At 42.1% G+C, this 27,608-nt stretch overlaps 1 protein-coding gene across 1 annotated transcript; it reads left to right on the top strand.

Annotated features, from left to right (window-relative positions):
- On the top strand, positions 1 to 27,586 carry urb1 (URB1 ribosome biogenesis homolog). Its single transcript, XM_021325041.2, has 39 exons — positions 1 to 312; positions 386 to 525; positions 612 to 763; positions 2,040 to 2,166; positions 2,243 to 2,339; positions 2,426 to 2,511; positions 2,600 to 2,725; positions 2,807 to 2,937; positions 3,025 to 3,220; positions 4,557 to 4,694; positions 4,784 to 4,957; positions 5,038 to 5,170; positions 5,264 to 5,380; positions 5,471 to 5,583; positions 5,662 to 5,775; positions 7,258 to 7,374; positions 10,013 to 10,151; positions 10,985 to 11,143; positions 11,370 to 11,566; positions 14,652 to 14,870; positions 14,970 to 15,155; positions 15,254 to 16,088; positions 16,188 to 16,392; positions 17,644 to 17,830; positions 17,924 to 17,982; positions 18,076 to 18,263; positions 18,353 to 18,463; positions 18,550 to 18,613; positions 18,723 to 18,891; positions 19,014 to 19,116; positions 20,162 to 20,322; positions 20,460 to 20,571; positions 20,771 to 20,877; positions 21,087 to 21,230; positions 21,937 to 22,046; positions 23,209 to 23,415; positions 23,548 to 23,789; positions 24,789 to 25,361; positions 27,133 to 27,586. The coding sequence occupies exons 1-39, from the start codon at positions 186 to 188 to the stop codon at positions 27,336 to 27,338; spliced, it is 6,771 nt and encodes a 2,256-aa protein (XP_021180716.2). The 5' UTR covers positions 1 to 185; the 3' UTR covers positions 27,339 to 27,586.
- The last annotated feature ends 22 nt before the right edge of the window (positions 27,587 to 27,608 follow it).

Here is a 27,608-nt window from a genome sequence, read left to right on the forward strand (position 1 = left end):
TTTGAAAAGCCCGTGTGAACAACGCGGAACCAAAGTCTAGCAGCAAGCGTTTCGCCCCGAACAGCAATCTTAGACGGAATTTTTCCTGTTTACGCTTCAACGTGGGTTTGTTTGATAGTCTGTTGAAGTCAAAGTAGTGGGATGAAAAGTTTCCTTTCCTGGCGTGAATAATCGGATCGATCAAAATGGGTAAAAAGCGGCCCGGCGATGCCTCGGCGGAGCCCGAGTCTCCGGCGAAGAAGGAGAAAGCTCCGGAGTTTAACGGGACGGTGTTTAAAAGCATGCTGAAAAACCCCACCACGGCCATGAAGGGTAAGATTAGATTTTACTCTGTCACTCTGTGACTGTATGACAGGAGTATTTATCCCATAATTGTGGCCCTCAGGGCTGGAAAGATTCATATCCACCGCGAAGAAGCTGCCGAGCCCCGACCTGTACGACGTGGTCGAGGGTTATGTGAAAATCTCCATGGAGTGTGCAGAAATATTCAAGCTGCTGGAAGCAGAAAAGCCCGCAGAAAGCGAGGTAAGGTGGAGAAAAACGCGTCAGAGGAGCGGTTTGCTTTCGTGCTTTGGTCTCGTCCTGCTGATGTAGCCTCGCTTCTTGTCCAGATGATGCTGGTTTTCGGCAGCTTGGAGGCGATCCTGCTGCGGACAGCCAGCGACCTGTCCCACTTCAACGCGGTCGGGAATGTCGTCGTGAAAAAGCTTCTCTCCAGCCACATGAAACTTCTGCAAGGGTCCTTTTATTCGGCCAATCACGGGTCAGTATAATGGCGATGCTGCGGTTTGTGTAACATCTTATATTTGATCAAATATAAGCAGCCAAAAAACCTCCATGTTTTTTTTTATTGCAATAAAAACCTGAAACCTGCGGCTCTTAATAACTTTGGCTACAAATTATATTTTTATTATGTTATATCAATGTAATAATGATAATAAACGCAGGTTTTAGCAGTTTTTTCTTGGGATTATTGCTTTTAATTTTCACAACAGATATAATGAAAATGCCAGTAATATCTAATTTTAAATCAATATTTTTTTCATTATGTTGGAAACTGATTGTTTTTTTTTTTACACCATTATCCACAAATATCAACATCCCCTCAATCCTCTTTTTTTTTTTTAAACCTCAAAGTAAACATAAAAGGCTGTTTCTTTAACCACGACAACAGATTTCCTAAAGTAGATCAAAACTTTATCAAAAATTATAACTCGTCTTTTTTTTTCAAAAGGCCAGGCAACATTTGCAGCTCTGAACGAGTTTAATACAAGTCTGCCCATTTAAACGGTAGGGCTGGGCGATATGGATAAAAAAATAAATCTCCGATTTTATCATACCAAATCCGATTAATCGATTTTTTTCTTCCTTTTTGTTTCATAAAAAGAAATTATTTTAAAATCTTGCTTTTTATGTCAAGTATTTCGTCAGGGAGTTGACCTGAATTCAAAGTGCAACTGAAAACAAGCTGTGAAACATGCAAAACAAGATGGCAGCCGTGCCATTATAAACAATGAAAATATAACAACACATTTGCTGCTAGTGGTATTACACATTGAGCTAAGAACAGGCTTCACTGCACTTGTGAACTTCAAACTAAGTTTAAAAAAAAAAGTAAATAAGTAAATGAAGTACCTCGTATTATGGTAAAAAAAAAGTTTCCACTTAACAATATTTTGACAATACATTTGCCTAAAAATATATTCAGCATCACATGCTGTTCTCTTCATGGAAACCCAATGAGTGTATTGGCAAAATAAAATCCAGATTCTCCAAAAATGAAATCTTAAAGAATTGTAAATTCGAATTAATCGATTAAATCGATTTATCGCCCAGCCCTAATAAAACGGTACAATCAGATTTGTTTATTTTTGTTTTATAATCTGAATACATTTGAATCCGATCGTGAAATTGTGTGCATGAAAACAAAGCTTGTGATGCTCTACTTTGTGTTGGTGAAAAAGCTTAAGGCATACGCGCACCTTTGCAATCCTGCTACTGTAACCTCAGTGTGTTTTTTCCCTCTCCGTTGTGGACAGGTTTGTCCGCCAGTGCCTCAACCTGCTGTCCGCCATGGTGTCTCAGGGAGTGGAAGCTGCCAGAGAGGTTTTCGGTCACGTTCAAACCAAAACACTTTCTGGACTGGCAAAGAGAAGAGATAAACGGGTATGTCTCTCTCTCTCTGTCTCTCTCTCTCTCTCTCTCTCTGAGCTGAGGTGAATCCTCTGCATCGTGTCTGCAGGGTAAACCGGACGTCAGACTGGCTTTTATCCAGTTTGCGCTGTCCTTTTTGGTGTCCGGAGACAGCGCCATCATTGGGCACGTTTTGGAGGTTAAAGGTAAGCGTTAAATCCAGGTCTTTATTTGCACAAACCACTTTTTATCTGTCCTTGTGTGTGGATGACGTGTTGGTCTGATGGGTTAGAGCTCCTGCCGCACATCCTGAACACCGGTCTGAAGGAGGATAGGCTGTCCACGGTCAATTTGATTTTGTCAACGCTGAAGACGAGGGTCAGCACGTCGGGTCGCACGTTTAAAATAAAACCTCTTGATTATGAGCGTCGTGTTGTAATATTTCTCCGCGTCTGTCTGTGCGCAGGTCGTGTTAAACAAGGCCATCACTAAAACGCAGAAGGTGCGCTTTTTCACCCCCGCCGTGTTGTCCAACGTGGCGTCTCTGTACAAGTGGAGCGGGATTGCCGACGCGGCCGCCGACGACAGCGCGGTAAGTCACCTTCCGGCACCGCAGACCCCGTTTCAGCCAAACCGCGGCTCGGCAACTCCGTCTGAATCCTGTGTTCGCAAGATGGCGGAGGACTGCGACGCTGCCGGGACGTCCGTCGTCCGGGAACTCGTCCACGGCTTCCTCGTCGACCTGTGCTGCTCTCGAAAGCACGGCATCAACTTCCACGACCCCAGCTTCGGCACAGCCGGCAGGTGGGGGGGTAGCTGGTGCTTCAAGCCCACGTTTTTACGCCATTACCAAAAAGTTCACCGTTAACCAAAATGCCTTGCTTCTTGCAGACCTGGCAACCTCGTCTTGCTCCAGTTCTTGGTCGGGCTGAAGCAGGCGACCGAAGACGAGCTGGTGGCGGAGCTGGTGGTGAACGCGCTGAAAGCGAGCCCAGACATCCTGTCCCGATTTTTCAAGGAGACTCAGTATTCGTACGCCCCGCGGCTCAGAAGTGCTTGGCAGGATAACGTCAAGCTCCTTAAAAGGGTAAATAACGTTGCTTTATTTTCCTGTTTGCTAACATTTGGGTGGGGGTGAAAAGCCCTGGCTTTGGGTCACTTTGCCCCTTCACCAGTTTCCCAACCTCCTTCCATTTTGTAAAGAAATTATTTTTTGCATTATGTATATTATTGCCAGTTATTTATTGGTCCTTTGTCCAGGAATGACGTTTGGGGTTTTGCAGGTTGTTGTTGGGAGGCAGATCCTTTAGTTATCCGGCTCCTCTCCAGTATGACCGTTCACACGGAGCCTGGTTCTGGTGAAGGTTTTTCCTTCCCGTTAAAGGGGAGTTTTTCTTTCCACTGTCGCTTCATGCTTGCTCAGTATGAGGGATTGCTGCAAAGCCATGGACAATGCAGACGACTGTCCACCGTGGCTCTACGCTTCCTCAGGAGGATTGAATGCTGCTTGTCAAGACTTGATGCAATCTGCTGGGTTTCCTTAGATAGGACTTTTTTTTTTTTTACCAATCTGTATAATCTGGTTAAATTTTACTTTGGAAAGTGCCTTGAGATGACATGTTCCATGAATTGGCGCTATATAAATGAAATTGAATTGAATCGAAAAATCGTTAACAGTTATGATTGCTGAAGCTTTCTGTTATGTTGTCCTATTTGTTCTTTGCTTCACAAAAAAAGAATAATGCATCTTCGAAGCTGTAGGCATGTTCTGTAAATGAAAAGGTGCAAACGCTAAAAAACATCCATTTTAATTTCAGGTTGTGAGGCAACAACACATAAAAAACACAGAGTGTGTGTGTGTGTGTGTGGGGGGGTGTTGATTACTTCTGCATGGCATCATAGCTTGTAGGGGTTGTACTGTGATGGCGGTGGCTGTATCCTGGTACTGTTGCTTCAGGCAGGCATAAGTTACAGAGGGGGCTATTCAGGGTACTTCCCCTTCCCACAATCCACCTGGACAACTACCTGCAGGATTATCCAATATTCTGGGGGAAACCCTGCAGTTTGTTCTGTGCCTGTGTAGTTAGTTCATGGTGGTTACAGCCTTCAGGTGGGGTTGTAGTTTTTTTTTTTTTTTTTTGGGTGGTACCGTATTGTTCCTGTGGGTCAGATCTGTGTCCGTCCGGTGCTCCTGCAGTTTCTTTTGTCCACCGTAGCAACATCACCGGGGGTGATGAGGCTGCCTCCGCCTCCGTGGCTCCTCCCACAATTTCAGCACTGACGCCCCCCGCCTCCACTTCTCTGTACAAACGCATGCAACCACACACAAAAGTCGTATCCGACGTTCCCTAAATTGAAGAAGTATAAAACAAAAGGTTGATAGTACCGCTGTTGATGTCCCTCTGTCTTTCTCCTTCCATCAGATCTACGAGGCTCAGCCGGACATTTCCACGATCTTTCAAACGGGAGAGATGATTCCTTTGCCTCGTTTGTTGTCGATGATCATGGTCATCTCTCTTCCTCCTGTGTGCAACAAGGCCTTCTTCAGACAGGGCCTCAGCGTAAGCCTCTTATCCCCTCATATCGTAAATTACGTTTGTCAGGAGAGAAAAAAAAAAAACATGTAACCACACGCTGATTGAATCCGCAGCTCGCAAACGCAACGGCGCAGCTCACCACCGTGTCCACGATCAATTTCATCCTGAAAAAAGCCGCCAAGAACGTGGAGTACCTCTCGGACAAGTCCGCGTGGCTCAAGTCCGATCTGTACGCCGCCGACGCGATGGAGGAGCTCGTGCAGCAGTACAGGGAGGCCCTCGGCAAGGTAAGCTCAGTAGAAGGATGTCTTATTCTCTGCGGGGCTGCAGGCTCACTCGTTCTCCGTCTCTCGTGCCTCTGCTCCAGGTTTTGCCCGACATGACGCTCATCATTTCGACGTGGCAGTCTCTCAGCAAGAAGGGAAAGGCCGACGGTGACGATCAGAAAACCAGAAAGGACGAGGGCGCTGGGCCGGCTGAGGATAAAAACGAGTTACCCGGTGGGAACCTTTTTGTTCCTGTTGTGTTTTTATTCTGGTGTTGGTCCTCCTCAGCTGACCGCTTCCTGCTCTTTTGTTGTTTAACCTTTGCAGAGAAGGCCGAGGTTGTCGTGCTGAAGGCCTTTATTCTTCAAGTCATATGTCTTTACCAGAAGGTGGTCCCGCATCTCGTAACGCAGTCCAAATTTGACTTTAGCAAACTCCTGAAAGGTAATGCGTCGCCGCTGAGGTCCGGTGTTTGTTTTTGACTTCCTGTGTCAAAAAAGGCTTTTCTAACCAAACGATTAAATTGGATTGAAGGAATTGTGTCGGAGAAAGGACTGAAGGAAGAAATCCCTCCGGTCTTGCAGTATCAGATCCTACAATTGGCTTTAGATCTTCCCGCAAACAAGTTCTCCTGGTTTCGCCTGCAGGTGAGTGAAGCTTCAGTTGTTCGGTTTTTTAATCTCTAGCTGGGAGACATTAACGCTCGGCGTCGTTGTTCTTCGCAGGACGTAAGTTCAGAGCCGTCCTCCGGGGAGAAGTCGGTCCTCTACCTGCTTCTGAAGATGTTTCTGAGCAGCAGCAGCCACCTGAGTTCGGCCACGCGGAAGCTGGTCCTAAAAGTAAGAAGCTCGGCTGCCGTGTTTCTGGTTAAAATCCCTTTTAAACTGAATGATGCATGATGTAAAGATGCCTCTATAGTCATCGACTCTCGGTAAAGTTGTGTAAAAGAGCTTTTATTCTCCAACATTTCACAACGTTGGAGAATAGATTTTCTGTAGGGTTTAGGTCTGGCGACTCAGATGACCATGAGTGTTAATTCTTTTTTTTTTTTTTTTACCCATTTATGTGTTAATTATTTTTGCTAAGTAATTTTTTAGCCGGTCTTGGCCCGAAATAATCAGTTTTTTTGGTAAAGACCGACATGTTTTTTCCAAATATCCTGATATTTGTAAGAGTTTGCGATGTCGTGCACTCTAACAAGAGAGACGGACCCACAGCATCACACATCCTTCGCCATGCTTTAGGTTGGACATAAGGTGCTTTGCATATGTTGTTGAAAAGTTATATATTTTAGTCTGATGTGATCAAAGCCTGCAGTTCTAGTCAAGGTCCCAGTAGAGTCTGTTGAGTTTGTCATAATATGATGGGAAAGGCTTATTTGTGGGATGCCTCCTGAACGTCTGATGTTTTTTTTTTTAAAGAGAATTGGTGACCCCAAGATGCCACTTCATACAGCAGTGAGCCCTGTGGATATTTTTTTTACCTCTATTACCACATTTGTCCATGGTTGAGAGAGAATGTGGGTCCAGCCTTGCTCCTAAACCGAAAGTTTAAATGACCAAAGTTGCATTGGTTTTTACTTAAATAGTTAAGGATGCCAGTCCTTTGATTTTGTAAAAAAAATAATAATAATAAAATAAAATAAAAATCTAACAGAGAATGAATGTCAACATTGAAACTTTTGTTTTCTGCATTCCAAAAAAAAAGGTTAAAAAATAAAACCACTGAACTTCTATTCTGCAGCTTTCCCATCCAGGAAGCTTTCTCAGTTTAAAATGAATTAATTTCTGAATTATTTTTGAATTGAGAAAGCTTCCTGGATGGGAAACAAAACATCTTCAGCTGCAGAATAGAAGTGCAGTTTTTTTAACCTTTTTTGGATTGACCATGACCTGGATGACTGAGAATCTCCACCAACATGTTTCCCCCATTGTTTCAGTCTGAGTTTAGTCTATTGTTTTAAGGGTTTTGCATCGTTACCAGAGGTGTTAGTAATTATGTAAGAGCGCTGCTGTGTTTAAGTCTCGTTCTCCGGGCAGGCACAACACTTGTGCTTTTTTTTTCTCATGTGGCGCGCTTGCTCTGGGTGGGCCAGCATGCTGAAGCAGGATGTTTTCTTTAATTAGATGGCAGAAAATCCTTTTAGGAGGCTGAATGGGCCAACAGTACAGCAGGACTTTAAAACAAAACTTTAGCTTTTCTTTTAGTACGAAGCACTTGATATACTATGCTGTTGGATTTTAAAGAAGTTCTTGAAGTGAGGCTGGCTCAGAAACCTGAACATAACATGTAGATTTCTTTATTCCTTGTGATTTATTCAGGTGTTGAGGGACACTGGAGTGTTTGAGTACACCTTCACTGAGCTTGACCTCTGGCTGGACCAGCTGGCAAGAATTAAACCAGACCAACAAGAGGCAGTGATCCATTTCCTGGAGAGGGTAAGTCTAGCTACGTAACATGGTGTTGGTCACAGGTTTGCCTAAACGCAGTGTTACTTTTGAACCCTTCTTTTGTCAAGGTGCATAAATGGGCAACAAATACATTTAATGAAAATCCAAATTTGATCAATTGTCCTTCAGCAAGTTGCAGGTTTTGGTAGCGTACAGCAAGCTTCTGTTGCATTTCTGGCTGGATGTTTTACTACTCTTCTCATCAGAAATACCAGAGCTCATGTATATTGGTGGGTTGGTTGGTTGGTTGGTTGGTTGGTTGGCTGGTTTTTATGCATAGTCTCCCAATGGGGTACCGCGCGCGAGCTATTTTTAGAAACACAACGTCACGATGACGTCACATCACGTGGTACGCAGTGGGGCAGACTCCGGAAACCCGTCGCTGTTTTGCTGTAAAAGAGACGTGCGTTAGCCTAGGTTTTACTCGGTAAACGACTGCTTTTTCCAAATCTAAGACCATGGTTTCTAAACATTGTTGCTATGGAACGTGCAACAGCGACTCGAGGTACGCTGATCGGCCGCATATGAAGGATGTTTTCTTCAAGACTGCCAAGGAGAAATGTGTGCGCTGGGACCGGTGCGGTCAGCCTACACAACAGTTCAACCCGGAAAAAGTTACCGAATTCAAGTACATTTGTAGCAAGCATTTTGTCGGAGGAAAGGGCCCAACCGAAGAACATCCTGACCCAATTCCAGCGACATCAAGTCAAGGTAAGAGTATTTTGGTGGCCGACATGTTAATAAAGTAGCGCCTGCTACCATGACAGCATATAGGCTATCATGGTAGCAGGCGCTAACATGATAGCCTGCTACCAGGATAGCTTACTCAAAAACATTTCAAATAAGACAAACATTAAACATATACCCATTCCTGGACGGTGATTGCAAACAACAACAACAACAAAAAAAACGGCCGACGCTGCCATGACCGCCGCGCAGGAAAAAAAAACAAAGCTTACCGTTCATCAACTCAGCCAGTTTTCCAGTCTTTTTAAGCCCTCGAACCTCAAGCCATCGTTTGAGCTGAAGGTTGGTGTGTTCTTCGACAGTGCGACCAGTAAACCGTGCGCCTGGGACACCGTCTTGGGAAAGTTTAACGGCTGTAAAGTCGGTCATATCGCTGGTTCTGTTGCGCTTGTAATAGCTGGGTACTCCGTGCTTTCTCTCCTGTATGCCCTACCTAAGCGGCAAAAGGGGCGTTGCTCTTGAGACGGTGACGTCACGTGCGCGGTACCCCATTCTCAATAGGTTAAGGCCAGGGCCCTCCCATAAGCCTAAACACGGACTGCTTCATTATTCCCAAAGGCATTTTTTATAAGTTGCTGTGGTAGTTTTTCTGCTAGAAGTCCCAGTTGGGTTAAAATTTCAAACAATCATTTGATTTGAGGGGAAGTTGAAGGGTTTGTGCAAAAGACCAGTACCACTGGCAGTGAAACACAGCCCCCACGTGACACTGCCAACATCAATGATGACAGATGATGTCGTTTTTAAGGTGTAAAAACTAGGGCTGGACGATCGATAAAATAAAGATCATATTGATCCATGTCGATAATTACCAACAAATTCAAAACGTATATTTTCAGTGCCGCCCTGGCCATTTTATGCTGTTGCTTAGCGACCTGTTTTTAGATACAGAACACACAAACACTGAATTTAAACTCAACCCTTTATTCAACCACCTTTTTACCAAAATTGCAAGTTTTTACAAAAGAGAAAAGAACCTGTGCTCTCTGAACTCTCTGAAGGGGGCGGAGCTTAGTGACGGAGCATTCCTGGGTCTGCGTTTGTGATTGGATGGGAGGATGTAATGACTGTAATATTAACCTACATGGCTAAAATGCAAAATGAAGGAAAACTGTTATTCTTTTGAACTTTTTATTGACCCCTTTTTTCTATCATCAATATACGTCTATCGATCCGTATATGTTGTCATCGAATTATCGTCCAGCCCTAGTAACAACCTCCCCTTGGCTCATCCACATATAATTCAAGTCAGTGTGGTCAAAAAACAGACTTTCTTATCTAATCCTAAAATGTTCCATATTTAAGTCAAGCTTGAAGTTGTTTGGTTCTATGAGGTTTTTAGGTCAGCACCCTCTCATGTTGATGTTAGGCTCTCTTCACTGTGGACAAAGAAGCTTCCATTAGATGATCTGCTTAAATCTGCACATAGTTTTATTTGTGCACTGCAAAAAGGGAACTAAAAGTAAGTAAAAAAAAAAAAAGAAATTCATATGAGTGTATTTGTCCTTGATTTGAGCAGGTAGATAAGATGATCTGCCAATCTCAATCATCTTATTTAAAGTGAATATATCTAATTATCTTATTCTAGGGGTAAATATGCTCATTCCATTGGCAGATCGTCTTATTTATCTGCTCAAATCAAGGACAAACACTCATTTCAAGAAAAATTTACTTACTTTTAGTTCCCTTTTTGCAGTCACTAATTCAAACATTTCCATCAAATGCCTGCTTTTGGTTCAAATGCATCATTCAACTCTCAAGGCAAACTTTTATTGCGCACGGTATGTGTGATTTGCACCTATTACTGTAAAATCATTAGATCAAATAAAAGCTGAAGTTTTCTAAGCCGCAGTTCATAACAAAATCCTCTTGTCTGCTCCAGGTGTTGGTGAAGTTGGTGAGCAATTCCTACGACTACACAGATAGAGTTGCAGGTTTCGTTCAGGATGCAGCGAACCTTCAGGCCAACCTGAGCGTCCAGGAGGGGGAGGCAGCGAGCGTCCCAGTCTCGCACATAGATGGTGAGCATTAAAGCAAAACCAGCGCTTGTTTTTTCAAAAGGCAATTATGTCTGAAGGTTCTTTTGTTTTTGTTTGATTCACGGACCAACTCCCAGGTTTGGTCCGTGAGGCAGGACACCCTGTCTACTTTTAAGACTAAGCTTAAAACTTTCCTTTTTTGACAAAGCTTATAGTTAGAGTGGCTCATGTTACCCTGAGCTATCTCTGTAGTTATACTGCTATAGGCTTAGGCTGCTGGAGGACATCAGGGTCTATTTCTCTCACTCTGCTGAGTTCTCCTACTGTTCTCCAATTTGCATTGCTTGATTGTTATTTCATCTTTTACCTTTGTGTTCCCATCCATTGTTTGTCATCCAGGGAAGACAGATCATCTACTATATTACCATATAACATAGAAAAGATCTTTGGATCAATCTTCTGTGTTCTTCTGTGCTTTTTTTGTCTCTGTTTTTGTCTTCTCTAACTCCCAGTCGGTCGAGGCAGATGGCCGTTCACACTGAGCCTGGTTCTGCTGGAGGTTTTCCTTCCTGTTAAAGTGGAGTTTTCCTCTCCACTGTCGCTTCATGCTTGTCCAGTATGAAGGATTGCTGCAAAGCCATTGACAATGCAGACGACTGTCCACTGTGGCTCTATGCTCTTTTATGAGGAGTGAATGCTGCTTGTCAAGACTTTATGCAATCTGCTGGGTTTCCTTAGATGGGAAACTTTTTGACCAATCTGTATAATCTGATTGAATTTGACTTTGGAAAGTGCCTTGAGATGACGTGTATCATGAATTGGCACTATATAAATAAAATTTAATTGAATTGAACTCTCGTGTCCACAACCCTCAGATGTTTTAGACATGCTGGACGTCATTATGGAGGGCAGTGATGGAGAGATGGAGGAGTTCGGGCCGACTCTGAGTGAAGACCTGATTGTGCAAACCTTTCCCTTCAGTGCAGTGGTGCCTGCTGCTCTGGAAGCTCGAAACAACCTTCCAGCTGACAAAGGTAAATGTTCAACACCTCCCTGGTCTCAATGATAATAATGTATGCACATATTCAGTAGTAATGGTTATATACATGTTTTAGGGTGTTTTTTTTTTTTTTTATGAAATCTGGAAAAATTTTACTTTTTCCGTCTTTTTTCCTGTTTAAGTAAAGCTTCACCTTTCAGCTTTAAAAATGGACTGTATGCTGTGATGTTGGTAACCGTCTGTGCTTTTGCCTCCATCAGGGGTCGTATGTGAATACCTGTCTGCGGTGCTCTCTGATGTGCTGCACTGTCAGAGAGACCCGCTCCCCCTCTGTTTGGCTCTCCAGCAGTACGACAAAGAGCTCGCCTCCTCCCAGCCCGCTCCTTTCCATCAGTCCATCGCAAACCTCCACCGGTACTACTCCAGATGGCTGCCGCAGCAGTGCCGAGAAGAGCTGGTGAGTCTGTAACGCCAACGCGCCGCAGGGGAAGCTTCGTCCACTCTGTCCTGCTGAAGTAGCCGTGCCTCTTGAACTTTTTCACATTCACCCACCTTACAGCCACAATCCTAAACGTATTCTGTCGGGATGTAATGTGATCGACCAAGGAGAGCTATGTACAAATAAAAATGTGAAAAGTTTGACATGCATTTGTATTCAGCTCTCCGCTACCAGCTTTCTACACTGCAAAAACGGCACTAAAAGTAAGTCAAATTTGCTTGTAATTAGTGTTTTTTCCCCTTGATTTGAGCAGCTAAATAAGACTATTTGCCAATGGAATAAGATTTTTGCACTTAAAATAAGATCAAATCATCTCCATCATCTTATTTCCAATGTAGGATATCTAATTATCTTATTTAAGGGGTAGAAATACTAATTCCATTGGCAAATAGTCTTATTTAGTTGCTCAAATCAAGGAAAAATATACTAATTTCAAGAAAATGTTACTTACTTTTAGTTCCCTTTTTGCAGTGTATCTATCCATTGTTTGTTGTAAAATAGCTTAAGATCAACCAGATTGGAGCAGAGCACCTGTGGACTTCATTCTTTTATAGAAGTCTTGCCAGAGATTCTCAGTTAGATTCCAGGCTGGACTTTGACTGGGCCACTCTGAGACACAAATAGGCTTTAATCTAAATCAGGCGGACCCCGGTCTGGATCCCGGCTTGAGGGATGGTTCTGTCCGGACCTGTGCCCAATCTCCTAAATTCACAAACGGGCAAGTTTCTGATGGAGCTTTTTATTTTCTGGCATAAAGCTTGGGAGAGACGCATGTGGTGTGCTTTCAAGGGTACCCCTGCTCCAGTTATTACGGCGATAGCTTCACTCGTTTTAGCCAATCAAATCTTTCCTTCACCCTGCGCAGCCAGTCAGTGAGCTCAGTTAGAGCAGAGCAGAAGAGATAGACGACCGCCTGGCTCGCTCCCAGAGAAGAAAAGTTGATGCAGAAGATCTCTGTTTTAAAGATGAGAGGACAGATACATTTATGTTCCAAACCTGCGTGCCTCATATGCTCCGAAACGGTCGCAGTAATTAAAAGTGGCGATGTGAAGCACCGTTGCGAAACGAAGCACAGCTCTTTTGAGCAAAGCTATCTTTTACAGCCCAGCAACGTGCAAACGGATGTTCACTCAAGGTATCCTGGGTATGGGGCATCATAAAAGAACGTTTAGTGACGGACAGTCGTGAAGGAGTGCCTTAAATGACGTCGCTGAGACATTTGACGTAAAACAAAAAGACAAGATGTGTGAAAAAAATCCCAAAAAGAAAATCCTGATGTCAGCTTCAGCTTTGGAAACCGTGAAAATGTGAACATACCATTAGGGTAAGACCATAAAAGACAAAAGCTGGAGCTCTGTTAGGAACTTTTACTAGGAAGAAACTTCAGTAACTGGACATTAGTATGTTTTTACTGTATTTAAACTGTATTTACTTCCATCAGTCCAGCTTCCCCATCCTGTGTGTTTTTGGGGTCGCTTATCCGCCTTGAATAGTCTGCTGTGCAGGCCTAACAGTTCAGTTTGGGTTTTGTGTGATCAGAGCATCCTCCACATGTTTGTTTCGTCCCCTACGTGGCTTGTGAAAAAACTTTAAACTGGACTTCTTTCGGCGTTTCTGTTTCAGCCTTAAACTGGTTTTCTTCCATGATTGCCTTCTATTTGATTCTTCCCATCAACTGTGGCCAGCTTCCTTGTCCCTAGTGAAGAACAGGCTCCCCAAAACATGACGCCGTCACAGCTGTTTTAGCTAAAAAATGCTGTTCTGTTCTCATCTGACCAGACCGCCTTCTCCCACGTGTTTTTTTTTTTTTTTTTTTTTGTACTCAATCTGGCAAATAGAAACAGCTTATGGCTTTTTTACTGCCACTGTTGCATAAATACCAGATTTCTGGCAAACACAGCTTATAGCTGTCTTGTTAACTGATTCTTAGATGCGATCGGTGCAGCTCCACAGAGGTTACCCTGGGCTCCTTGCCTGGCCTATGAGCTTAGGTCTTAGATCAGGTGTTCAAAGTTTGGGGTCTTCGTTTATAACCTAAAACCGCTTAAAGATTCTACGCCAATCATATTGTTGAGCCGTGTGAAGGAACGAGACGAAAAAATCAGAAGCACGGGGAAGTCTTTGAGGGAAAAAATAGTAACAAATTTATTTAACAAAAACAATTGAAATTTTTAACATAAAACTGGGCCCGTAAGGGAAAAAAATCAACAAAACCCAAACCTGACACAGGAACAGACCCTTCAAAGTGAAGCACAAGGGAAACATATATACTGGTTGATCAGACCATTTTGACACAAGAGGAGAACATTAAATACATCTACCTAAACAAAACAACAATGATCAAACTAATCAGTACAATACTTAATCGGCAACCTATGAGGAAGAGGACTTCAATAATTAAACTTCCCAAATTTAATTACAGAAAACAAAATCAAATAGAAAAACCTAAACCCTTCCTACACCCCTTCTAAAACCTAGTGGAAGAGTCCAACTGTCCTTTTCTGGCCACGCCCACCTGGCAGCCTCCCAGGAACTGGCAACTCAGATGAAAAGGATAATTTAAAGTAAACCAAACAAGCAAGAAATGACAAAATGAGTCAACTAAATGTGTGCGCCCGAATAGTTAACCCATGCCAAATCTCCCATGTGAAAAAGTGAAATACCGTACAGTAAAATATAAGAGATTTGTTTAAATGATAAAGAATTACCAGACCATTTATTGCGTGGTTGCACACGCAACCATCACAAGCAGTCCACTGTGTTCCTGGGGCTACACGTTTGTTTCGCTAATGTCTAACAAAGCTCTGAGACCTTCACAGGGCAGCTGGATTTAAACTGAGACTAAATAGCAAACAGGTGGACCCTTTACTCAGCGGGTCATTTCTGATAGCAGGTCGTTACAGTTGGTGCTTTTTGTTATGAAATACCCTAAAGTTTGAGGTAAATCATGATAAAATATGTTCAATCCAGAGGTTTTTGGCAAGTCTTTCTGTATTCTGACAGTAAGAATGTCTTTATCTGTTGTTTTTTTTTCTTTATGCAGTTCAAGTCTTCTGAGAGTCTTTCGAAGGAACCGGCAGCCCCAAGCTCCTGCTCAGCGCTAATTAAAGCCGCATACGTTCAGGGACCGGGTGCTTTGCTCAAGGACACGTTCAGGCAAAATGCAGAAAAAGCCCTGGCTTTCATGTCACTGGCAGAGTTTCCGGTGTTAATCAAGCAGATTTTACTTTACATTAAATCCACGGTGGAAAGCTTTGGGAAGGTGAGAGCGCACAATAAGCTCAGTGTACAGTGAGCTGTAAATAAATAAATAATAAAAAAAAATAATCTAAGTGCATCTTATCTTTTTTTTTTTTTTAAGTTCTCCAAAGAACACGGGGATGCCTTTCTGAGGACCCTAATGGAAATGCTCCAGGATGTAGTAACCAAACTGCAAAGTTTCGAGGAGACTATAAATGAGGAGCCAGCGGCAGAAAAGCCCCAGGAGGGATCGGATCTCTTTTTGGAGCTCGACCAATCGTCGTCGACGGAACGCAATAAAGAACAGGTTGGAGAAAAGTTTTCACGGGGACGTTTTTGAACCGCTTTAAACGCAAGTTATTCTAATTTGCATGATTTATTTTAATTGGACGCCACTCTGCTCAGATTGTTGTTTCAGCTCTGGGCTCCATCTTCAAGCATCCGTGTCTGGAGCAGTGGTTTCTGGCCCTGGAGCTGGCTGCGCTGCCCCCCCACTCTCTGAAGCCCGTTCCACTAAAGCGCTTATGCGCTCAGCTGACAGACGGCGTTCTGAGCCTGCTGAAGATCAGTGCGCCAGTTCTCGACGAACTCCAGTGTCTGGGGCTTATCTCTAGCTACATGGGGGCTATAGAGAGGACCGCTCTGAAGGAACTGGCTGAAAGGGGATCAAAACCTCCAAAGACATACTCTAGGTCTCTCCAGGCGCTTATTTCTTTGCACGGCTACATGGACTCCACGGATCTCAGAGAACTGCTCTCCAGGCTGCTTCTCCTGCCTCACGAAAGCCTCGTCTGTTCCGCCGGCGAAGGGACGCAGTCGGAGCTCAGCGTTTACGGCCGCGTCGCGCTGCAGATCCTCACCAAGTATTACTCTGCTTCCTCTGAGAACCAAAACGCGTTTCTGACTCCAGCGCACCTCCACGGCTTGGGCACCCTTCTCCTGTCGTGCTCCAGCCCCGAGCTGGAAGCCTTCCTGCTCCAGGCTCTGTCCAGCAGGCCGGGCAGCGCCAGGCTCATCCACACGGACGTGCTGCTGCACTGCCTCCGCCGGCCTCTGCCAGACTCCCTGGCCGTCGCCTCTCTGCTGCTGCAAAACTGCTCGTCTCACCGCCTCTGCTTCGAGGTGTGGTGCGAGGAGCCCGCCAACATGGAGAAGGTGTCTGAGGGAAAGGCTTTTCTTCCACTTATCACGACCTATCTACAGCTGGCCCAAGGAGAAGACCCGGCCAGACCAAAAGATGGTGTGCTCTATACTTATATTGAGTGAAATATTTTTCTCCCCTTTTCTTCTATTTCTGTTAATTTTTCATGAAATAAAGTGCCGTTGTCTTTTTCCGTAGTGCAACAAGCGGTTTTAAAAGCCATGAAACAAGCACTTCTTCCCAGGTTTTCTCAGAGTATTCTGGGAACCCTGGCCGAGGACTCTGGAGTCGATCTTGTAGAAGCGGCTGCAGGTCTGATCAAAGCCTCTGCAGACGTGAACGACGTCCGGGATTTGATCAAAAACCTTCCGGAGGCTCTTCAAAAAGCAGAGAGCTTTGAAAGGTATAATTTCCAGTAATGTTATAGACCAATGTGCAGGCCTTTAAAAAGTATGCATGAAATGAGGCACATTACAACCACAGACTCCACTGCATTTTAACGGGATTGACCAGCACAAAAGTGATTCATATTTTCAGAATTCTTTAATAGATCAGTTATGATCAGATGATGTGCTGTTAGTTTTTTTGCTACACACACCTTTAAGCACTAGGTGAAAAATTAAAATTTTTTGGTCTCATCTCACCAGTGCATCGTCTTCCCTCTGCATGGGTCGTTTCAACAATTGGTTTCTTTTAATCGCTAAAAGCCAGATTTGTAGAGTGACGTACTAATAGCCGTTCTGTCAACAGATTCTTCTACCTGAGCTCTGGGTCACTGCAGCTCCTCTAGAGTTACCATGAGGCACTTTGCCAGCCCTTCAGTTTAGGTGGACGGTTGAGTTTTTGTAGATTTGCCGTTGTGCTATAATCCTTTTTTTTATTTTCGGACAAAGGATTCAACAGTAATTGATTGTTTTATAACCTGACCCTGCAACTTCCTCTCTGACCCGTCGGCTGCGTTCCTTGTTCTTAATGATGCTGTTTGTTCACTAATGTTCTCCAACAAATCTCTGAGACCTTCGCAGAACCCCTAGATATTTATTGAAATTCAAAAAACAAACATAGGTGGACTCTATTGGCTAATTGGCTGCTTCCTGATGGCAAGAGGTTTCAGTAGATTTTTTTTAAGTGTACATTGCAAAAAGGGAACTTAAAATAAGTACAATGTTCTTGAAATGAAGTGTATTTGTCCTTAATTCGGGTAGGTAAATGAGATTTTCTCTTAACATAGTAACAACTCATCTCCATCATCTTATTTCAAGTGCAGTATGTCTAATTATCTTATTTTAGGGGTCAAAATACTAATTCCATTGACAGATAATCTTATTTACCTGCTCACATTAAGGGCAAATACACTAATTTCAAGAAAATTGTACTTATTTTTAGTTCCGTTCTTGCAGCGTATTACAATAAAGGATCGTACAAATGCACAACACACTTCAGATTTTCATTTGGAAAGAATGAAAATAGGTTATTTTCCTTCCTCTTCGCCACTGCTTTGCGTTGTCCTTTCCTAAAATCCCAGTACAACACGTTGACACCTGTGGTTGTAACGTGGCAAAAATGTGTGTGTGTGTGTGAATACTTCCGCAAGGCGCTGTAATGAACCCTTTATCAGCAGTCGTCAACTAACGGTTTGTTTTCTTCTTGTCAGATGGCGTCTAGTAGATGTTATAACAGAAAAGATGGCTGATTGCGCTGAGGAGCAGGAAAAATGGAGGAGATGTGTTGTCGCTGCAGCCCTGAAGTGTCTAACGGCCTCATACTGCCGCTCTAAAGATCAGGCTGCTTCTCCATCAGACCAGGAGCGGGGGGTCTTAAAAAGACTGCAGCAACTCCTGGTGGGTTTATTTCCCCCCCGTTTTGTGCACGATTACAGAAACTGCTTCTGTTTTTTTTTTTTTTTATGCTGAGTAATTTATCGTTTCTTACAGAAATCTGCGGAAGACATCAGCCCGTCTGACTGGAACGGTTTTGTCAAAAACGGATTAAAGTAAACTGTGCATCCATACGATTTATTTCATCGAATTAGCTGCGCAGTATCGACGTTAATCAATGACTTTACAATTTTTCTTAAACGCTGTAGGTATCGCTACGGTAATCAGCACTTCCTGAACACCCTAAGCAGTCTGTTGGAGGTGATGTACGGAAGTACGGACTCCCAAAAGGATCTGATTCCTCTATCCACCCTCCATATGATGAGCACCAGCCACTCTCAGTTCCTGCCCACCATGCTTGACGCCAGTGAGGAGCCTGATGCATGCCAAGCCAAAGGTTGACTTTCTTTTTAGGTCCTCTTATAGTCAGCGCTCCTCCGTTCACGTTACTGTCCGACATGAACGTGCGTCTTGCTCTCATTTCAGAAGCGTTAGTATCACTTCTTCTTTGTCTGGTGAAGAAGTGCCCAAAGGTGTGCAACGTAAATCACTTTGTTGTACTTTTGGCTGCATACGGAGCGACACTTTCAACTGCAGGTGGAAAAAAAAAAAAAAGACAGAAAGAAATGACAGATTTGTGTATGTTTACGCTCATTCGTCTTACAGCATATTTTGCCTTGCAGATCAAAAACTGTTACTGCTTCTGTGGGAGTATGAAAGAAACCAAGTCAGCTTGCTGAGATTTCAGTGAGTTTGATTTATGATTTTATTGTTTTTGTGTCGTGCCCAGAAAAAAAAAAAAATAAAATGCGGCAATGCAGTGGCTGATTTTTTTTTTTTTTTTTCTTTTCTGCAGATCGTTCCTGTGGGGCCCTGCAGCTGTAGAGCATCACAAGACCAGAAAAACCCTGGGAGCTTCTCTGTGGAAACAGCCGAGCTCAGACGACGTGTTGGCTCTGCTGAAAGCCGACAGGATGCTCCAAACGATTTTAAAGTTTCCACAGGGGCGCAGAATTATCCCCCAGGTCTCAAACTGCACCTTTATTGTAAATGTGCTCTTTGCAAAAGTTTGCTGTGAATGATGAGCTCCCCCTGAACAAAGTTATATCTGAATATTTTTTTTCTCCTCTTTGTTTATCCCATTCAGGAAGGTTCTGAGCCGCTGTACAGTAATGATGCCGTGAAGAACCTCGGGGATCTGTACGATCCCTGCTTCCTTTTGCCCCTTTTCAGTGCTATACTTCAACCAGGTGAGCTGTTTTACTAGGAGCCATCATTTAGAAAATAAGTCTAGCAAGTCAAATCAACTTATACAACACATTCAAAACCAAAGTTAAGTAAAACAAAATTGTGGCAAAAAGAGGAAAACAATAAAAGATATCAAATTAGTAGAAACTGAACAATGTTAGAAATAGGATTCAAAACTGAAACTGTAAATTCAAGAGCCATGGTAATAAAACATATTTAAAACAGGAAAATTAAATGTTTTTTAAGCATTTGTAAAGCGTAAATACAAGATGGAGCCTGAACTGGCAGATGGAGGCTGATCAACAGCTTTCCTGCCTCTCAGAGGATCTATTTGTACGACATAAGATTTCTAGCAATAGAAAATAAGTTTATAATAAATATATTCCAAACCATGCACACACATAAAAACAAACTAAATTTAAGTTTTACTGTTATTTAAGAATGTAAAATAACCGTAAGCTCCGAAATGCTTCGAAGACGTAAGGATCTACTCTTTACCTCAGAGTAGCAACCAAAAATCACTCCAATATTGTTGGCCTGGTACAAAGATTAAACAATTTCCCCCTGGGATTATTAAAGTATGTCTGATTCTGATGATTAAATGATAAAGGTTCAGGGAGGTATTCCTAGGAGAAAATATTCTGTCTTGTTCATTTAACAGTAGACATTAGCTCTTCAGCCTTTCAATGCAGTTGGGTCACCGGGGATCGAGTTTGTAAATCAGCATGTCATCTGCGTAACAATAAAGTGAAATATTGCAGTCTTGTAAGATTCAACCCAAAGAAAGCAGGACGAATGCATATAAAACTTAACCCAAAACGGATTCTTGAGGGACACCACAAGCAAGAGAAGGAGTAGGGGGAAAAAATGTGTGGGATTTGCCAGAAAAATAAGACGTGAAGAACTAAATGACTGTAACTCAGACCCCAACCCCATCCCAGGGGCTAAACAAGGGGAATACTGTGAATCGACCACATTATATGCGGTTCTCCCTACCAGAAAAAAATCTGAATAACAAATCTGTTATTGTCTTTCGTTCTGTGACAGAATGTGTTATTGACTGCTTCAAGTTCGTATCCTGCCACGCTCTTGGCGTGACCATGATGGCTCTCAGTAGCTCCGACCCGAACGTGAGAGCCGCAGCGTACCATGTCCTGGTCTGTTTCTACCAACATCTGGAGGGTGCTCGGTTCAGAGAGAAGAGACAGGTACATGGTCATGGACACACAGTGTGTGTGTGTGTGTGTGTGTGTGTGTGTGTGTGTGTGTGTGTGTGTGTGTGTGTGTGTGCGTGTTTGGAAATCGCCTCCTAAATCCGGACAGTCTTATTTCTCTTTTCCAACAGCTGCTTTATTTAATGGACATCGTCAAGAATGGAGTTCCCAAGCAGAATCATAGACTTCCTTTCATCCTGGCTATTTACATCAGCAAAGTGGCTCAGCAGATGCTTAGGCCCGGTCTGTATGCCTGACGTGTACTGCTTTACCCACAATGCTTTCTGCCGCTTTTGCTAAAGAAATTAGCTCATGGTTAAATCTTTTAAGTATTTTTATTCATTTCATACGTTGGTTATGTTGTTGGGGGTGGGATGGGGTGGTAATGCAACACATTTGAGGTTAACTGAATTTTACCTTCTGTCTCTTTGTGTTTTCCCAGAGGACCACATGTACGTGGTGTTAAACAGATTTCTGCTGTCACACCAGAGTTTAGACCTGAGAAGAGTTCCTGAATTCTTCAAGTTGTTTTATGGTTTTGACATGGAGGTAAATTATTCTGTTTAAAAAAAAGCGTTTTTTTTTTTTCCGGGTGGATAAGGAGGCTGACACTTCTGGAATAAATAAAGGACTAAATAAAATTTTCTTGCCTCAGCAGCATATAGCCTTCCTCTGTTTTTTTCAGTGGGGTGTTATCTATTTCTCTTAGAGGGTTAGGGCAGCTGTGGGAGTTGACTTTCCCTTCTTTTTGTCTTTAGCACAAGGTGGAACGCGAGTGGATCCTGAATTTACTGGAGGAAGGAGTAAGCGATGGACACAGCTATGAACTGTGCAACAACCAAAGCATCTTTCAGGTCCTGTTGGGCTTCAGCAGCAGCCCCCTGTGCAGTGAATATGTCCAGGTACAAACTGCTGCAGACACATCTTTATAAGCAATACAGTAAGCCAGTCTCAAATGTTTTCTGCTGTGCTCCCCTTTGAGAAGGAAAAATGTTCAGGCCCCCCCCCCATCTCAACAATATGGATCAAAAATTGAACTTTTATCATTTTCTGTTTTAGTGCCTTAAAGTTGTCATGCTGAAGATTTCCCACAACAATCCCCTTTAAAATGTATAACACATTATATATATATATATATATATATATATATATATATATATATATATATATATATATATATATATATATATATATATATATATATATATATTAACAATATAAATGGCTTTTGGCCCAACTCGTACCTGCAGTCAACTCTTAACTAGCTATGAACCTCATCTGGAAAAATAATAATATCAAGCCACTAATAATAAAGACAAACTTTGGTTACATTAAATTTTGTATTTTTTTTTTACTGACTGCAGCTACAGACCAAACAGCAGGGGGTGCTGTTGTCACATTTAGTTATTAAGAAAGCTTGTATTTTCTGGACAAAAAAGGCAAAACTGTTCTTGCCCCTGCAATATCTTCAATTTTGAGCTTAGTTCATTTAATTTTTTAAGAGATTTGATATATTTTTTTTATATATATTTTTAATCATTAATAAGAAAACCCTTATTTTTTTATGTAAAGAATTTATTAGATGTTGATATGTAAATCCTTACATAGGTGCAGATAATCAAGGTGTTGTGTCAGGCTGCCCGTGTCCTAAAAGCCGTTTATAACCTCACCAAGAACTGTGGTCTCCTGAGCTGGATGATACAAGTAGTTGATAAAAGGTAAGTTATCACATTTCTGACTTTTTTATTTTATTTTATTTATTTATTTTTTTATAGATTAAAGCCACAATGACCTGAATGTGCTTTATTCTGATGGATCAAAACAAAGTAGGACATCATTGTAAAGCCAAAGATACTTGCCGCATGGTTTTCAAACTAAATATCTTAAACCTGTGGTGTTTATTTAGTCTGATGCCCCTAAATACAGTCCAGAGCGACAGATTACCTCCAGGTGTTACCAAATAAATAAATAGATTCCTCTTGTCTGTAATTTATTCTCAGTATAATTACTGCTGTTTTCTGCTGGCCTCAGTGGTTAGAGAACAACCAAGGATGAGGTCAGGGATTCAAGTTCTGGGGCTGTTTTGGAGAAGAAGAAGCCGTGAAGATCCACAGCTCACGCGGGAGAATCTGTCAACAGGGCGGCTGTTAGCTGTGAGCTTTACAGATCTGGCGTCCACGGATGAGTGACAAGTAGAAAGCCTCTGTTGAAAGAAATCACAAGAAATCCCATCAGCAGCTTGCAAGACTTGAAAATGAATGTTCACAGATGCCGTCCACGTCCTCTAAGGATGAGCTATTTAGCCAAGAATTGGTTAAAAAATGTCAGATTTAAGTGTAAATCTGGTAGAAATGTATCCCAACACATCAGACGACTCTCCCTGTGGCTCTACTGTTCCCCAGGAGTGAATGCTGCTTGTCGGGACTTTGATGCAATCAACTGGTTTTCTTATATAGGACATTTTTTGACCAATCTGTATAATCTGACCCAATCTGTATAATATGATTGAACTTGATTTTGTAAAGTGCCTTGAGATGACATGTTTCATGATTTGGCGCTATATAAATAAAATTGAATTGAATTGAATCAGCAGTTTTTAACTGACGCCAGAGGCAGTTCGACAGGGATTGATTTGAGGGCAGCGTAACACATTTTCAGGTTTGTGTTTGTAAAAAAAGGCATGGATTGCCTTCCTTCAACTTTTCTAGTTGAAGATTATGCATCACTTTTTATTTTTCTATCTAAAAAAAAACACTAAAATACATTAACATGATAAAATGAGAGTTAAAACGCAACGGTCAGTTCTGCAGGGCACTCTCTATGGCTTGTTTCATATACGCAGCATTAATGTATATTAATGTATATTAATGTATATTTCAGGACCCTGACCCCGCAGACAGTATGTGCGCTCATTGAGCTGCTTCACACGCTGTGGTTTACCAACGTTCTGCAGAGGGAGAAGAAGGTCGACAGACGTAGCGCCGCCCCGTCTGCCGAGGAGAAGCCTCCGCGTTCAGGCAAATGCCCGCCCCTCCCGCTCATCGGTGAATTTCTCTGCGTGGCATCGGCTATCTGCCGGCACCTCAGGTAAAGCGCCGCGCTCCCTCAGCGGCCGAAGTGCAAATCGCTTTATTACTGGCGGATGTCAGTCTTATGATATCAGTGCCGGGTGTCTTTTGGTCAAGGGTGCCAGTGTTTGTGTGATCTCTTCCCTTCCAGGCTGGGTGTGAAGGCCGCTCAGCTGAGCCTGTTTGCGCAGACCCTCCACTCCGTCCTTGAGCACCGGGCGACAGCTCTCAGTGTGCACAAACAAACCGAGCGGCTCGCCCTCCGTCCGCAGCCGCTGTCCTCCGCTGAAACGCTCTCCCTGCTTCTCTGCTGGGCCTCTCTGTCCCGCAACGCCGCCGTTCTGGGCCAAATACAAGCGCTGTCTGAAAAGCACAGGTTGAAGGAGCTAACGGGTGAGACAAGTGGTCCGCTCCCTTAAAGTGATACACAAAATTACACACATGGACAAAAGATCATAGAGATATATTTTCTTTTTTTTAATCGCATTCAAAACAGTATTTATACCCTTTAAACTTTGTTTTAGATTTTTATGGCTTATAGCTAAAATGAAATCTAGAATTATGCGACAGACCAACACAAAATGGTGCATGATGGTGAATTCTGGAGAAACTTGACACACGGCTTTAACGTTTTTTTTTACACGTTAACTTTAAAATGTGGCATGCATTTATGCCACCTGGTTCAGTTCTTTGGAGAAGCCCCATTTGCTGTCTTTTTGGGTATGTCAACCTTTACAAATCTAGGGAACAAAAACTGCTCATTGTTCCCTGCAAAGCTGCTTAGGTTCAGTTAGAAAGGACGGAGTCCATGGTTTTTTTTTTGTTTTTTTATATATATATATATATATATATATATATATATATATATATATATATATATATATATATATATATATATATATATATATATATATATATATGCATATATATATGTATGTATGTGTGTATATATATATATATATATATATATATATATATATATATATATATATATATATATATATATATATATATTCCCAACCTGATTTAAGTCTGGACTCTAACTGGGCCTTTTCTTTAAGGCGAATCCTTCCACTGCAACTCTGGCTGTATGTTGAGGGTTGATGTCATACCAGAAACTAAACCTCCCCCCCCCCCAAGTCTAAAGTCTTTTCCAGCCTCTAAATTCATTTTTTTCCAAGATGGCCCTCATTTCATCCATCTTCCTATAATCTCTGATCAGATTTGCTATCCCTGCTGATAAAAGTATCCCACAGCATGCAGCTGCATTCTACCATGTGTCATTTTATTTCTACTTTCAAAATGTCAAAAGGTTATAAGGGTATGGGGTTTTATCATGTCATTTGTTTCCTATAATGAAATCTAAACACACTTGTGCATCTTTGTATTTAGGGATATGGAAGCATAAGGTGCGAAGTAAGGGCCGCGGCGCCCCAGAACGCACCCGAGAGGAGGACTCTCCAGAGGACGGCGGGACTGTGAAAGAAGAAGAGGGTCTTCTGGCAGGCTGCAAAGTTCACCTCTGCGGTATATTCGTTCACTGGGAGCCTGTGTTCAGACTCTCAGAGCCGCAGTCAGCTCAGCCAAGAGACAAACTGGATGCCGGTCAGCTGGCCTGTGATACCGCGCACCTGCTTACTAAGTGGTCCCTGCGGTGGCTGGTGGAGGACGCGCACGACGAAGCCAGAACAAAAGAGTTCCTGAGCTGGTTCGAAAGGGCCGCGGTCAAACACAGGGAAGTGGTGGACGTTTTGATGCTGGACCCCGGCTCGAAAGCAGACCTCCTTCAGCTCTTCCATCACACCTTTGAAGCTCGGGGTCATTCCAGCGCTTCAGCGAGGATGGAAACCTGCCAGCTCTTCACCAACATCATGATCCGCTTATTGGAGATGCAAGGCCAGCTTCAGGAGCGCCATCGGGCCGTCATCGCCGCCTGCATGCCGGATCAGGATCAGTCCAGACACGGTAACGACCAAACGGCGTATTCAGTCGCTGTATAAAGTGTAAAGTATGTTTATGGTATTTCAGCCGGCTCTCAAACACAGCATCAAGATAATGGAAGTAGTATTCCCATTCAACATAAAGTATGTTGTGGGTGTACTTTATAAGAGACCTGTGTTCCTTCAAAATGGGAAAGACAGATGTTTTAACCTTCATGAGTAAAGAAATGGTTCCAAGAATCATTATATTTATTTCGAATCTTAATTGAATTGGGTACATTTTAGGTTTAATTACTGTTACACAACAGTACTTAAACTGTTACACAAAATGATTTTAACATATACTTCTCAACAGACACCGCAGCAGAAGCCAAGCAGACTTGCCATAAGGACATGTTAATATCTATGTGTGATTAATCTCCGTTTTTCTTGACATTTTTGTTCACATTTTAGTTTTTTGAAAACAATTAAAAGGAGAGAAGAAGAAATGGCTGTAACAAAACTGCCTCTGAGCTAAACCTGTCCATACAGCTACAGTTGTAGCTGAAAAATGCAACTGAAACCGTGACTGGATGAGAACCCAGGTTTTTTATTCTAAACAACAGTTTTTAATAATTAATAATAATAATAATTATAATAGTAGTTGCATGGATCTCGCCACAGACTCTTTTTCTGAAAAGCTTTGTTTAAATAAAATATTTGTCCAGTTCAGCAGAGATGTAATGATTTTTGGTTACACTTTATTTGAAGAGGTGTACATTATGCTGTCATAAACATGACATAACACCTGTTATGAACATAAATGACTTTTTATGAATGTTTAGGACTGTTGTCATTAATTGTCATTCGGTAAATTATGACACCAATAAAGCAAAGTTGACATTGTTTAAAATGCCTTTGTTCGGACAACTTGACATTAACAGAGACAAGGTTAAATTTAGGGCTTGATTTGGGATTAGGTTAGATTAAGAGCAAATCAAAAGGTGTATTTTATTAGTTTAAGGGTGTGGACACTAGCAGTGTTGTAAAAAGCTGTTGCCCCTTACGGATTTCTTTTGTTTTTGCCTTTTTGTCACACTTGAATGTTTCAGATCATCCAAACAGATTATAATATTGGATAAAGATAACCACCGTTTTCAAATTATTTAATTTATTAAGGGGAAAAAGGATACTATCCAACTCAAACTGGCCCTAAGTGAAAGAATATTCACCACCTAAACCTAGGGCTGTTATGGACAATAATAATATCTCCATATTTTGAGGCTGAATGCCCATACATGATATTTATCTCAATATATTTTTCTTTTCATAAAGTAATTATAAAAAGGCATCCTTGAATCAAAGCTTTATCCCAAATGTCTCACAGGCACAAATTTTTAACAAACATCTGAAGATAAATATGAGAAACAGCTGAAAAATGACCTACTGGAATACATAAAAGTATAATTATAACGCAACATACAACATCTCAATATAAACGATGTAGTCTCATCTTATATCGCTTTTAAAAAATCCACATATTTTAAAAATCTCGACATATTGCCCAGCTCTACCTAAACCTAATAACTAGTTGTGCCACCCGTAGCAGCTAATATCAAGAGTTTGCTATAACTGCAGATAAGTCTTTAACATCACCACTGAGGAACTTTGGCTAATTGGGAATCAAAACACGTGTCTGCTTTATGAGAACATTAAATAATGATAAAAGTTGAAGCATTTTTTCCAAACTAGATGGTAAAGTCACACAATGTTACTCATTTCTGATGTTATTTAATCTTCTGTTTTCTTCTTTCCAGAACCCGGACTGTTTCTGCTGTCCTTGTACATCCATGAGCTGTGGAGCGGAGCCGCTTCGGCAGACCTGTTCCTGTCCCACGTCAGCTTGGTGACCGGAGCCAAGTGCAAAAGACAAAAGGGGTCCAAATCATCAAAGACTCTAACAGCCATCAGAGCCATCTGTAACGACATCATCAGGATAGAAAGTCAATTAACAAACACCTAGAAATGTCATTTTGCATTTTCAGACCCCAACAAGTTTGACAGACTTTCATTTTAGCTTTTTTTTTTTATTTAGTTTTGAAGAGGCCTGGGAAGTTTGTAAGCATGAATTAAATATTTGAATGGAATGTTGATTTTTCAAGTCAAGAAAATGAAACGTGTATTTTTTCAGTGCAGGGTTCTTTTGTTGTATATTAATGTTAAACACAAGTCTCTCTGTGATTTACATTAAAGTAGACAATATGGCCAGTTTGTAATGTTGTTGGAGAGATGA

Source organism: Fundulus heteroclitus, chromosome 18 (genome assembly GCF_011125445.2).
Source record: "Fundulus heteroclitus isolate FHET01 chromosome 18, MU-UCD_Fhet_4.1, whole genome shotgun sequence".
NCBI lineage: Eukaryota > Metazoa > Chordata > Actinopteri > Cyprinodontiformes > Fundulidae > Fundulus > Fundulus heteroclitus.